A 13,936-nucleotide genomic window follows, 5' to 3' on the forward strand; every position below is an offset into this window, starting at 1 on the left:
CAGGCTCTTGGCGCTGAGACACCATTTTGATCCAGTTTAGATTAAGGGAAATAACAAAATACAAGACGAGCAGGTTGCGTGGAAGATCCTCCAGCTGCCGAAGAGCACCGTTTCCTACCCAGATCCGCCAAGCCCCACCCATGAGCCCTCCATGGCGAAGGAGATGGTGATGTCCATCCCCAGCCCCTCGTTCCTCCCACGTCCCACCGGGACCCGCGTGCTCCCCTTGACCCGTCCATTCGGGTGCGGGCTGGGGGCGGCAGATTTGGGGCGAGGGCCGCGGGGAGCCCTGTGCCCCGCAGCGCTGGCGCGGGGGCTGCGGAGCCGCGGCGGCAGCGCGTGGGTGTGTGCAGGCAGGGCTGTATATCCAGTCTGGCAGAGGGTGTGCCTGCTCACACGCCGGGGAGCCGAGCCGGGAGCAGGAGCCCTGAGACACCCTCGGCCGGGGGACGTATGGCAAGGAGGGATTCGGGAGATTAACCCCAGCACCAGACGCCTTTGCTGTCGCCCCGTGTCGCGCGCGGTCAGGTGAAGCGCAGCCCCCTCGCCCCCGCTCTGCTCGCAGCCATGCTTCACTCTCCGCTGAAAACGGCCTTGGCCTATGAGTGTTTCCAGGATCAGGCCAGCTCCACGCTGGCTCTGCCCTCGGACCACAAGCTGAAAACTAAGGGCACGGGCAAACAGCGCGTCCAGGAGCAAGTGATGATGACGGTGAAGCGGCAGAAGCAAAAGTCGTCCGTGTCGTCGAGCGTAGGCCACTCCAACCGAGGTAAAATCCCACTGTGCTCTCCACAGCAAAGGGGACCCCTCTGGGGACAGAGCAGATGCTGTGGGGTCATTTTGTGGGGGTTTGGTTGTGGGGGACAGATTGGTTTGTGTATCTCCTGGGTTACCGCGGGCAGGGGATGCTGAGTTTTCTTGCACTGGATGGAAGAGTTAGGACAAGACGTGGAGCTGGATGCATCGACTCCCCGTTGGAGCTGATCTCCCCACGCTGCTCCACATCCCTGAGGCTCTCGGACATTTCAATGTGGCTCTATTAGCCATTTGTTCCCTGGCTATAAAGCTGGAGTAGCTGCCTAACCTTTGCAAATCCTTCCTCTGCAAGTGCCCCCGTGGCTGGAATCCTCCAGCAGCCCCGTCCCCTCCTGGGGTGGCCCAAGCTCACAGCGTTGCTGCTCCAAGCCAGGGCTCAGCTGCCTCCTGAGCGTTGTGCAGGTGGAGAGCGGGCAGCTCTGCTGGCACACAGGACACCTGAGCTCAGGATTTGCCTCTGAAGCTCCCAGTGTGCCCTCCATTTACAGGTTGAGAGGTGTGGGAGCCTCTGAGTCACCCCAGTGTGTTAGGAAGGAGATGAGTGAGGAGGGGAGATGCCCTTATCTTGCTTTGCTTCAGCGGGGGTGCTTTGCAACCCCTTCCATTTTGCAGATGGGTCCAAAGCGGTGTAGGGATCTGTGCAGCTGGTCCAACCCATGCCCTGAGTCTGTGCCATAGAAAACAAGAAATCAGCTGAGTCCTGGAGTGAAATCAAGGCTTGGTAAATGTTTTTCTTTGCTGTCCTTGTGTCTGGAGAAAGCTGATTTGGAGGCAAACCCCAGCTTTCCCCAGCTGGGAGCTGCAAACCCAGAGGGCTGTGACAGCCACAGCGCAAAACCTCCCGGCTCTCACAGGCACTTTGGGAGCAGCTGCAGCGAGCCCAGTGGCCTGGCTGAGCTCACCAGGAAGGGGAAAGCCCGAGGTTTTGGGGAGAGGGGGTGCTGGGGCTGGGACTGAACCGTTCGGTCACGTCTGGAGCAGGCAACATGTAGGGAGGTGTTTGCTGGCAAGCTGGGACAGTCTCTGCTGCCTCTTTTAGGGATTACATTTCGCCCAGCAGCTTTTCCACGCTGGATCATGAGGCTTAATCCAGCACTGAAGTGTCGTGGTCCAGACACATGGCTTGGGCTCATTGAGCAAGAGAAGCCGGGTGGCACTTGGCTGCGGGGTGGAGATTGGAGGTGGAACTCCCATAGGAGCCATCCTGGCTGTTGACATTGCGATTGCTGCGATGGAAGGAACAGAGGAGCTTCGTGATGGTTGTCGTGTTGCAGTGACCTGTGATGGGCACGGCCAGGGGCAAATTTCTGCTCTCTCTGTTTTTTTTTGCATGTTTGTGGACACAGACTCTAAGGGACGGGTTGGGGACGGGGTGAGGAGAGCTTTCTTCTACTGCCAAAATGGAAGGCAATGGGAGATGCAAATCTTGTATTTCAGGAGGGTTTATTGCTTAAGGTGTTACAGTGCAAGACTGGACAAAATAAAATACAAAGCAGGACGAGAGGCAGAGAGATGACCCTCAGTGCTGCCCATGGGCAGGACGGCCGGGAGGCAGAGGGGGGTTATTCTGCTTGGAGGGGATCCCAGCTGAAACCTCTGGGCAAAGCAAATTCCCGAGCTGCCCGGCTCGGCTCGGCAAGCGGCAGCTCAACCCCTCCTCCAGCCGCTCTGGGATGGGAACTGCGGGGAAATGGGCAGCTCTGGTTTCTGTGTCCCAGGGAAGCTGAGTCACATCCAGCTCCCAGGAGCTGCCTCCAAACGCGGGGCCGAGGCCGCCCCGTTCCCACCACGGGGAGCTTGGCTGGCACGGAGCTCCAGCTGGTGGGTTCACCACGGTGGCTGCTCCCCCCGTGCGTTGTTGGAGGGAATCCCAGATGGGCAAGAAATTGCTGGTTATTCTTGGGCTTTTCCCCTGGGCTGGAGCCTGAGAGGATCAGGTTAAGCTTTCAAGGTGGAATGTTGCATTGGTTTTTACTCCTAGAGGTCCAAAGGTTTGCTGAGCAGACCTGATGAGAAGCATCAATGTTTCCTACAAACAGGCTGTCAGGCGTAGACACCCACCTGTTTGAATGCTCCTGAATCCCCCTCAGAGATGCTCCTCGAAGGCAGCACAAGCTGGAGAACCCACAAACCCCCGATTAATGTTCGAGTGCTTTGTTTCCTTTGCACCCCGGCACTTTTCTGCATGTGTCTGTTGGTCCAGGTCCAGCTCCTGTTGCTCATTTTGATCTGTGGTTTGGGCAGGAGCCGAAGCGCGGCTCAGAGCTTCCTCCGGCTTCAGGAACACGTGTCCCTGTCTGCACAGGATGGGGAGCATGGACACGGACCCCCCTGGCACTTAGCAGGGATGGGTGGTGTTGTATCCCACAACTGGAGTTTCTTTAGGGGGTCAACAGATGTTTCCTCAACGTCCTGCTAGCTGATGGATACATATAATTAGTTGGTTACTTGGAACCCAGCAGATCGAGGTGTTGTGGCCACTCTCTGAAGATCTGGTGTCACCCAGCACTTGCACAAGCCACCGCAGGGCAAGGTGATCCACCTGGGCTCAAACTGGTGTGCACTGGGTAGGGCAGTGAGCAGAAACCAGTTGCAAGCTGCACAATCCTGCACCCACAGTGGGGCCTTTTCTCAGCACAGCAGCTAATTAAATGACGGTGGCTCCGTCATTTGGGTTTTGGGTCTGTGGAATCTTCCCTCCTTGGGTTTTGGGTCTTTGGAGTCTTCCCTAGGGCATATCTGCCCTTCTCTCCATGGTAACGGTAACTGGATGGCTCCTTCTGAATCTGCGAGTAAAGCACATTTCCAGGGACAATGCATTTCCATGTCACGGCAGGAGAAAAGGCCAGGCCTAGCTGAACCAGCTCCTTGTAGCCAACAGCTCTGGTCGGCAAAGAGAAGTTTGGTCAGTGACTCGTCACTGGTTGGTGGGACAGAGCAGGGAGCAAAGATCTGAGGAAACCCACCTGAGGAGCTCTGTGTCCAACTGTCCTATGGCTGAGCTGTGATTTAGAGATTTGCTATTCGGGCTGTGGCTGGAGGGGAGAAATCCCACTTGGCTTTAATGAGATCCCACCTAGCTCTAATGGGATCCCACCTAGCTCTAATGGGGGTTGTTACTCTTATGTGAAGGGAAGATTCTAGAGGCAGTAAATCCCTTGAAGACTTTAACCTTCCCCCAGTATGAGATGGTTCAGTGAAAGCCATCTGTCCTTCCACAGACCTTCGATTACTGGGATCGAAAAAAGCACACAAACCCTTTAGCTCCTAGGCCAGAAGGCAGAAGTGAGGTTGGGTCATTCCTTCAAGAACCTCAACCTCTGGGATTCTACCAACACTTCTCTCCTGGGAGGCATCCAGGCTTTGCTTTGTGCCTCCCACAGGCCCTCTTCTCTTACTACGTTTTTCCTATGTTTAATCATCCTTATTGTTTTAAAGCCGTGCATAGTTGATTATTTAACCCGTCTAGCCTGCACTACCAGTGACTGGTTCTTGTCTTGCCTTTCCCTGCCACAGATTAATATTTATTAACATGCATCCATTTCCACAATGCTCCCTGTTAGCTTCATGTGTCCGGCTGAAGCCTTTCACCGTCGTGCTTGGAAAATGGCACTTTTAATGAAATTCTTCTCCTTGCCGTCACTCTCTCGGCTTCAAGGGGTGCAAAGTTGCCTTTGAAGAGAGTAAATAATTCATCAAGCGCATTGGGTTTGATGGCAGTCTGGATTTGCTCTGCAACGATCTGCAGCTGCAGAGAGGAGGATGAGGGTGAGGTGGGCAAGTTGTGGGGCTCACAGCAGTGAAGTGCACGATCTTGCGATCCGTACTTCTCGTAGTTCAGCTTTTGCCCTTGTGAACTGTCCCACTGAAGTGAAATGAGACTTCAGATGTGAAGGAAATGCCTTGGAGGAACAACAATTTGGGGCTGGGCGCAAGGGGTCCCTGCAGTGGCACAGCCAGCGCCTGAGCAGCCCCTGGAGTATTTTCTGCCCAACACCATGGTCATTGTGGGCTGTGCTTCATCTGGGCGACCCTCATCCATGTTTTCTGCCTCTGTCCCATCTATTATCCGCTACTAATACAGTGGGTATAATTTAATTGACTCTGTGTTTGTCCAAGTGCAAGAGGGCACTCCAGAGACCTAAAGAGCTGCTTGGGTAACAACAAATGGAACACAGACACACAGACATAACCAGGAAAAAGCACCGGGGTGGCATCTCCCACAAAAAGCATTTACACCCCGTGCCAAAATGCTTTGTTTTGCTTTTTTTTCCAGGAAATAGTCCACTTTCATCCCAGATTCTCAGGATCTGTGACCAGTTTTTACGGTCTTTACCCTTGAGGTGGTTGAAAAGAGGAATATCCTTCCTCTCCCCGAGGGTGGGGATGCACCTCCAGGCTGGCTCTCCAGATGAAACACAAGTGTCTAAACTTGCAGGGCTAAACAAAGGGGATGTTTTCTTTAGCCACCTCCATCACAAAGTCCCCAGGTTCTTCCTGGCCTTCAGTCTGAGCTCTCCAAGCCACCAACCCCAGTTGTGCAGTGGCAGGAGAAGCACCCTCTCCAACCAGCAAGGCAGCTTCCAAATGCCTTGAACATTTGAGGTTATATATAATTATATCTTTATAAACTCTTACATACAAGTTCTTGGAGGTGAAGGGCGCTTTTTCAACAACTGAGGAACATAAACTTGCGTGAACAACTTGCTCTCTTGAATTTGGTCATGTAATGGCAAATTCACACAAGAAAATTAGAGATATGCCTAAAGTAGCTTATTTTTGGTGTCTCCCTGCTCAACCTTAAAGCTTTTAGAGCTGTGCATGGCAGGAATGGACCCTGAGAGGAAAAACATGATTCCCAGGGAGGACTGGTCAGATGAACCTGTGAATCATGCCCAAAAACCTTCCCTTCCAACTGCTCCCAGTGTCACGAAAATGCTCCCAGGTGCCTGTAGTTGCATCATGTTTGCATGGAACAAAAGGCCGATTGCAAGAAGCAATTCCCAGGAAACTGTTATCACGGGGTTGTTTTATCTTTGTGCTCAGGACTCTTGTTAGCAGGTAACTCTGTCCCCCTGTGAATCACCTGTCCCAAACTCACCGCTCCAAGCCCTTGCCTTGCTTCTGCTCGCTTCTGGTTGGACTTGACGGTCTTGGTTGGACTTGATGACCTTGAGGGTCTCTTCCAACCAGAAGGATTCTGTAGCCCAGCACTGACATCCTGATCTGGAGTTTCATCGGCAATCTCAGGGTGGGGAGGGACACAGCTATGTTTCTCCCATTGCATGTCAAGGGCCATTTCCTTGGCTTATCAGCAAGTTCTGTGCTAATTAATATTTATGAAGCAATCAGGGCTGGAGAGATGTTTAGAGGAAACAATGACCAGTGAGTCTCTAGACTGTGGAAAACGAGATCCTCTGGTTTTCTGCACAAGCCTGTGAAACTACTTCACTGCTGCTTATTCCGCACTCAGCGATGTTCTTCAGACGCTGCCGTCCATGCAGTCTTGCTCCTCTCTTGTTGACAACAGAAAGCAAATTGCATTATTAATACCACATCTACGGGAATGATCTTCCTGAGAAAATGCAAGAATTTTTAGCCACGCACCAAATCACCATAACAGGTTCTGGATGCCTGGGGCGAGGCAATAAACTAGATTTATTCCAGGGATCAGTGGCTGTAGGAGACCTGAGTGGCTTCAGGGCCTTTGTGGTTGAGCTTATCCAGTTTATCTAAGAGATGAGTCTTATCAAACAGAGAGATTAGGATATTTCTGACATTACCCACCAGTTTAGGTGCATAACTTAAGACAGGTAAGTCCTGATTTTGTGCTTCGTTAGACATTCAGAGCTTCCCCTGGAAGGTAATGGGAGTGTAGAGTTTGCACTTCCTCATAACGGAACTTGGGATGCAGCAATTATTGAGCACTTTTGAGAACGAAGCTTAACCTTAAACTCCTTTGGATCATCTGAAGGAGGTTCAGGGAATCCGAGCATGGAAAGAGAACAAATCGCTTCATTTTGTTCTTGTAGTGATGAATGTAGCGTTGAGTAAAATACTTTTAGGAGGGTTCCAAAAATGGCACTGCCAAGGGCTCCTGCTGAAAAAGACCTGAAAGAGCTTTTAGAGAGACTGAGACAGGTAAATCCAAACGCTCAGAATAAAGCACTGAGAAACAGTAGAAACAGCTGATGGGTTTCCTTGCCATCCAAGATACTGGCGTCTTTACAGAACATATCTGAGATGTATTCTCACATATTTCCCCAATGCCTCTAAAAAGAATAATGGAGCTTAATACATTTTCAGGAAAAGAAAGTACGAATACACAGAGTGATCTTTTAGAGACCGGAAAGCGAAATTTAAGGCAGTGCAATTAGGTTTTTTAGTGTTTGACTATTTCGGATCACCAGGTGTTGAGTAGACTTTGGAATCATTCACCCATCCTGTTGGTTATTTGCTATTGATTGGATTTAGCAAGTGTTGCTCAGGCTGCTTGTGTTGACGTGATTGAGAGTATTCAGAGCAGGAAAACCAGCTTGGCAAAAGGGTCGGGGATGGGTTTTACCTTCAGAGATGAGGCAAATTTTATTCACCTCCAAGTCAGAATGTGCCAGGTTCAGACTTTCTGGGATGCGTAACACAAAATATCACCCTGCTCCGCTCACATGGCAAAGCCCTAAGGTATCGCCCCACTCTCTGACCCCATCTGCTCCAGCCCACTGCAGATTTTATGGCGCTTGGTGTTTTGTGCTGAAAACCTGAGGCTGTTGCTCATGTTCTGGGGGCAGGAGTTTTTGAGAGCTCTACTGAAACAAACAGCTATGAGTTGCCTGCAATGGCAAGGGCTTGACTTACCGCTTGTGTTCCTGTGTTCCTTACGGTTTCTAACTCTATTATTCTTCAGTAATAAGCAGAAAGGATCTCAAGTTGCTGGGAAATAAAGAGCTGTGTCTGAAGGGGTGCCTGCTGGGCCGCTTTCTCCTATTGACCATGCTTTTTCCATTTCCAGGTTCCATGTATGATGGTTTAGCTGATGGTTATGGCTACGGGACATCCCGAGGCAGCTATTACACCAAAACCCAAACGGGGAACAGCAGCTGGGGATACCCGGTAAGATATTCTTTCATCTGGGAACTGTGGTGTGTTCTCGAGGTAACCTGTGCAGAAAGCACCTTTAGCAGGATCAGTCATGGAGCAAGGGCACTTCAGAAATTACCTGAGAGATTATGCGTGGATATCTTAGAAACTAGATGTAGTGGAAGAGGATCCGTTGATTGAGGGCCCTATATATGTATGTGGCTGGGGATTTTAGTGTGAACAAGATTTAGTTTGGGTTTGTGGATGAATATCCCCATGGCACTAGAGGTTTGGGTTGGGACTCTTATGTCTCAGTTCAAGTTTGGAGCACATCCATTGCTCACCTGGAACCGTTTCCATTCTTGTTTCCATGCACCAAAACTTCTCTGTGAACAACATTAATGTGGTTGAGTGGTGATGATTGGCGTCCTCACTGTGTTGCAGTTCCCAGTCTCAATGCTAGCGCAGGTCCTTTTCAGATATTCTCTGAGCTTGGAAAAGAGGTGGTCCGTTTCTCCCACACTGGTTTCCAAAGAAAATATTACAGAATGCCAGAAAAATCACAGGTGAGATAGTGCTTGTTTTTGCACAGTCTGAGTTCATACATCCCACAGAGGTCCTGGTCTTGTCCTTGGTGATAGACTCTTGGTACACTGGGAACCACTCCTGACCACCCCAGCGTCTACTGGGATAGCTGCTTGTGTTGCCCTTCCACCTCAGACCTTGGTTTTTGTCAACTCTGAAGTAGAAAGGAGCAATTCACAGATCTGGGGTTTGAATACGAGAGAAAGAAAGGGCTCCTTTCAACAACTCTGGAGCTGTAAAGCGTCTCCCAGTCAACCATCAAAGGCTCGAACTGGGAAAGCTGCTTATGTTGGCTTCAAGCACAGAGACAGATGGCTGGAGCTTTTCCTGGTGGTTGCTCGATCCTCTGCCTGTTCGTGGCAATCGCATTCCTGAGCTGCAGGAAGATTTATCGGTTGCCTTTCTTAATGGCCACGGTGTAGCGTGCTTGCTTCAAGGCAGTGATAATGTCACTTTGCTGGGTTTGCATCACTGGGTTTGCTGCCTCTTGAGTGTCCTGCAGGAAGGGTTGGCACATCTTTGACATTTTTATTTACAGACTGTCTGTTGACTTGTTTCTATGTCCCTTGATAAGCTGGTTAAATCCCAGATGGTGTTTCTGCCTGGTCTAAGACCAAAAGGGTGGGTCAGAGCAGAGGTCCATCCATCCAAATATCCTATCCCCATCACCAAGGCAGTGATGGAGCCCTGCAGAAGGGTCTAACCATGGTAAGCAGTCAACGACACAACCTGGAGTGTTTTTGTGGCCATCAGAAATCAGCATCTGAGGGACCTCCTGGGCCAGGGGTGGAGTCTCTGGGCTTTGTAAGTCAAATGTTTGTGATGTTTTGTTTTGATGATGTATTGCTATTGGTCTGTTGTGACTCCTGAATGGAGTTTGCTATACTTTGTCTAAGCAAGACTGCTCTGTAGCACCCATTCCAGTAGTTTCTAGCTGTTTTTTTAATTAAAGAGAGAAGAAGCAAAGCCCCAGCTCTGCAGTTGCCCCTCCAGCTCACGTTCATGCTGACAAGGTGCCAGTGCAGCCAGTGGTGCTGGTGTTTCTTGTTTAATTTTATTCATTCCTGATCTTCTTCCCAATCATTACAACATTTGGACAAATGTTAGGGAGTTAGAAATGCCCCTGGCTGCTGGGGATTTCAGCCCAGTGGTGAGGATGGTGCTTTGGTGAACAGTTTGCAAGGTGATGATGAAGGTCAGGGCCTCCATCAGACACCACTGGGTACTGTGCACACAACAGCTCAGGAACTTCTGGTTCACCACGGACTTGTAGAGTCAGGGAATAATTTTGGTTGGAAAAGACTTTTAAGATCATATGTATTTTCTCTGAAGGGCTCTTCTGCATTTACTGAAGGTCTTTCTCCAAACTTAAGGGTCTTACAAGCCTCTCATTCTAGAAAAATTTGGTAAAGACCTTCAAGACCTGGGCTTCTTTAGAAAAAGAGGACAGGGACTCAGGAAGGATTCACAGTAAAATTCGTCTTACCTAACTGTGTCTATCTGAAAATCAGACGTTGAGTCTTAACAAGTCGTCTAGACTCCTCCCATGGCCAACAAAGAGAGAGGGATGAGGAGGTGATTCACCTCCCCTATCTTGGAGATCTGTCAGGTCAGGATGAATCAGCCCCTCTGGATGGTATCTGGATGGAGCAGTCACCCAGCAGGCAGATGACAGCAGTTAGGGGCGATGAGTCCCGAGTGCCATTGGCACATTGGAACATATAACCTCAAGCCTAAATCTGCTTAACAAGCTTAACAGACATCACGCTCCCCAAGGAACCGCCTCCATTTTGCTTCTTCCAGAATACTATTGAGGGTTCACACACATCCACAACCAACCTCCAGCTTGGGTTAACTTGAACTTTTGTCTATGGACCTATTTGAAACCTGTGCAGGTTCTGACCATTTTAAAAACGTTTCCTTCTTGTCATTCCTGGGTTGTAAGACATGGGAACAAAGATAAAGCCAATCTGGTTTTGAAGACAAAATTGCTGGACTTTTCAGCTGGTGCTGTGAACGTTTCTGAGAAGTGTCAGAGTCTTTTGAGATGCACAGGGAAATTCAGCTATTTCAGGGAAATGACCCAGTATAATATTCAGGAAAATTACTTTGAATGCTTCTGGAGTTCAAAGGGTGTAACAAGCAATCCATGCCCATATTGCTGCTCCACAGCACCTGCAACTTAGGCACTGCTCTTATCGGTGTGTTGCCTTAGCTAGTGACTCTAAATGACATCTTCATAGCGAGAAAGTATGTCGTTTACCCTGTCTCACCCACAGCTCTTAAAAGCTATTATTCCTGACTTAGTCCGTCTGGTTTTATGTCTTCTTGGAAGGAAACCTCAAGCTTTTTGCTTCTGAGTTTTCTTCCTGATTTAGGTTACTGATGTTCAAATATTAGAGTGGAAGAAATTATAGACCTGGAGAAAAAGCTCTCTCTGGCTCAGTCCACACTTCTGACTAAAACCTTTTATCTACCCTCTCTTAGAGACTATTTTCTGCTTATTCCTACTGTGAAGTGCCTTGTTCGTAGCATCGCTGTAACCGACACTGCAATGGGCGCTGGCTCATGTGCAGCGTAGGTGACACCGGACCCAGTGGGGCCACCCCACGTCCCCACCTTGGCAGAGCTGCACTTGGCTGTGACGTTTCCTTGGCTCACGTGTCAGGGGTGGCTCATCCTCCAGGGATGGCGGCCTTGGTCCCATTGCACGGTGACCGTGGTGGGGCGCAGTGACGGCCGCATTAGTGACCACAAACCTCTCTGTGTCAGGTGATCTTTCAGTCCAGGTGCTGTTCAGCCCAGAAGACCCTTAGGGACATTTGTCACCCTACTGACAACGTGAGTTGTGAGTGGCCACCTGTTCCCAAAGTCACCTGACCGCAGGAGCCGGCTACGCCGTGTCCTGACGCAAGTCCTGAGCAGTGCCTGAGGTCCCACAGGAGGTGCAGTGGTGGCCACAATTTACACAGACAAACATGAGGGAGGTTTGAGCAAGCTAAACTGGGCACCCCGAGCAGCGCAGTCATGGCAGGAAAATCCTCAGCATGAGCTGCACCCTCAATTCCGGTACCCCAAAAATGGGATCTGCCCAGCACTGGGTTTAAATTGTCGAATCACAGAATGTCCTGAGTTGGAAGGGACCCACAAGGATCATCAAGTCCAGCTCCAAAGCTACTGTCACAGCCTCATGGCCCATGGGTTGCAGCACATCTGCTCTTCACCCCAAGTGCACAGCCAAGTCCCCAACACCGTGGGAAGGCAGCACACGGAGCCGGGACACGCGCTGCCAGCACAGAGCCCCTGAGGCTTCATTCGCACCCGCAGCAGGTCCAGCCCTGCTAGGGGCCAGGGGTGTCCCATGTCTGTCTTGGCACTGTTGGGTTGATGCAGAATCAGGACAAAGATGCAGAATCAGAACCAGACACAGAATCAGGACAAAGATGCAGAATCAGGACCAGACGCAGAATCAGGACAAAGATGCAGAATCAGGACCAAGATGCAGAGTCAGAACCAGACGCAGAATCAGGACAAAGATGCAGAATCAGGACAAAGATGCAAAATCAGGACCAGATGCAGAATCAGGACAAAGATGCAGAATCAGGACAAAGATGCAGAATCAGGACCAGATGCAGGAGCACCCCCAACCTCCCTGTGCTGCTGCTCCCACAAGAAGGAAACACATCGGCGTGATTTGGGTAGAAGCTGCGGCGTGTCGCCCCCCAGCACTGCCCTGAACAAGGTCCTTGTCACACTGTGTGTGTGTTGATAGGGTCACAGGCACATCCCAGATGTTCTGTCTCCATCAGGTAGAGCAAATCATCATCCCCACACAGCTGATCTCAGCCTGTGGCTTGTAGCGTTCTGAAGAGCAGCTCAGCTCCCAGACCAAAGGGTACTGGGCACGTCTCCTGCTGCTGCCATTAAAGCAGGTAACTGAGGTGGGTCCTGGCATGTGAGAGCTGGGGACCAGTGGCCACTGGGCCACCAGTGCTCCCCACTGCTCTCCTCAGGCACTGCTACTGAGGTCTCGGGCTCCGCGCTGCACTGGCCACCCAGCTTAGTTTCTGTAGTAATTATACCTGTTATGACACTAATGAAAAAACATGCACTTCGGGGATCCCTCTGCACTAGAGACTGTATGTAGATTCTTAAACAAATTTTCTCTGTGGGAGAAAGTTGCAGAACCTTCACTCCCAAATATATTATCTGCATGAGAGGTGTTTGCCATGAGACATGCAGCCTGGTGCCCTTCGAACAGATGGGAACGGTCCCTGCTGCCCCTGGCTGGCTTTGCCTCTGTGGACAAAGCCCTCTCCTTGTCAGTGGGAGCTTTGTTCCATAAGGATTTTAGGGCAAAATTTGTTATTTCCTGTAATGATACATTCAAGTTAAAAAAAAAAAGAGTGGTTTGGGCAACCTTACCAAAGAAAACAAGGGTTGATAGTTGTTGCACATCATTGCTTGGTCAGCCCCTGGTGAGATTTTGCAAGAGACTCCATGGTTTAGAGCAGCCAGTTGGACAGAACAAACTGAACCATCAAGCTGTAAATCTCAGCTGCGTAAAGAACCAGATGAAACAGCGTACGGAAAGGCAGCACCCAGGAGAGGTGGGAAAGAGCATTTCAGAAATAGATAAACAATACATTTGCTGGTTTTGCATTTTTTGCAACGGAGTGCACAGCAGGCGGCAGCTGGAGCGTTTCGCAAGCGGCACGGAGAGTTTTCCCCACCCATCACTCAGGGTGGGACGCTGTCAGGTTGCATCGCCTGTGCTTTGCCCTCCAGCCTGGGAGAAACCTGCTCCTGACGTGTTTATACGGAGCCCTTCACTTCTTTCTGTCTGCTGCTCTAGAAACAAACAAATTGCAAGGGAAAAAATGAGCGCCAGGTAATGAACTGATCGCGTCCTTAGATGCAGAAGTCAGAAACACCCAGTTATCTGGGAGGGCCTTGACGTGGAAAGGCAGAGCTGAGATTGGAGCGCGATCCCGGTGCTGCTGCGCCTGGCCCTGCGCTTCTGCCGCTCTGGAAAGCGTCGGGAGCACAGACTTTGAAACAAAAGGGTTTATAGAATTAAAAAAGACAGAAAAAGCCTCACAATCGATGATTGGGTTAAAGCCATTTTGACTTTCTAACAGCAGTTTTATTCCAGTTGAAATAAGAGGTTAAAGACACTTCTTTACCTGGCTTGTGTGACTGTTGGGTGTTCCAACTGATGGTCCCAAGTTGCAGGCTGAGAACTGGTGACCCACAAGTGCTTATTAATGTAAAGACAGGTCTTTGCTGCTGCCGGGGAAGGGAAACACTTAGTCCTTGGGCCTGATAGGAACACTGACACACTATCAGTGCTCATCTTTCCTCCCCTCCTCATTTTAATATGAATGAACGGCTCCCAAGGGTTGGCCCCAAACATACAGACTCATTTCACGGTAGGGGGGAGAAGTTCAGGCTAAAA

The 13,936-nt window shown here is 50.2% G+C and overlaps 1 protein-coding gene across 1 annotated transcript in view; it reads left to right on the forward strand.

Annotated features, from left to right (window-relative positions):
• Positions 1-407: 407 nt before the first annotated feature.
• Positions 408-13,936, forward strand: part of PKP1 (plakophilin 1) — a 45,158-nt gene continuing 31,629 nt past the window's right edge. The window contains exons 1-2 of the mRNA XM_065854624.2: positions 408-769; positions 7,826-7,926. Coding sequence (XP_065710696.1) covers positions 568-769; positions 7,826-7,926 — 303 coding nt within the window. The 5' untranslated portion in view covers positions 408-567. The remainder of the gene's footprint in view (positions 770-7,825; positions 7,927-13,936) is intronic.

This window comes from Patagioenas fasciata, chromosome 21, assembly GCF_037038585.1.
Source record: "Patagioenas fasciata isolate bPatFas1 chromosome 21, bPatFas1.hap1, whole genome shotgun sequence".
Classification (NCBI taxonomy): domain Eukaryota; kingdom Metazoa; phylum Chordata; class Aves; order Columbiformes; family Columbidae; genus Patagioenas; species Patagioenas fasciata.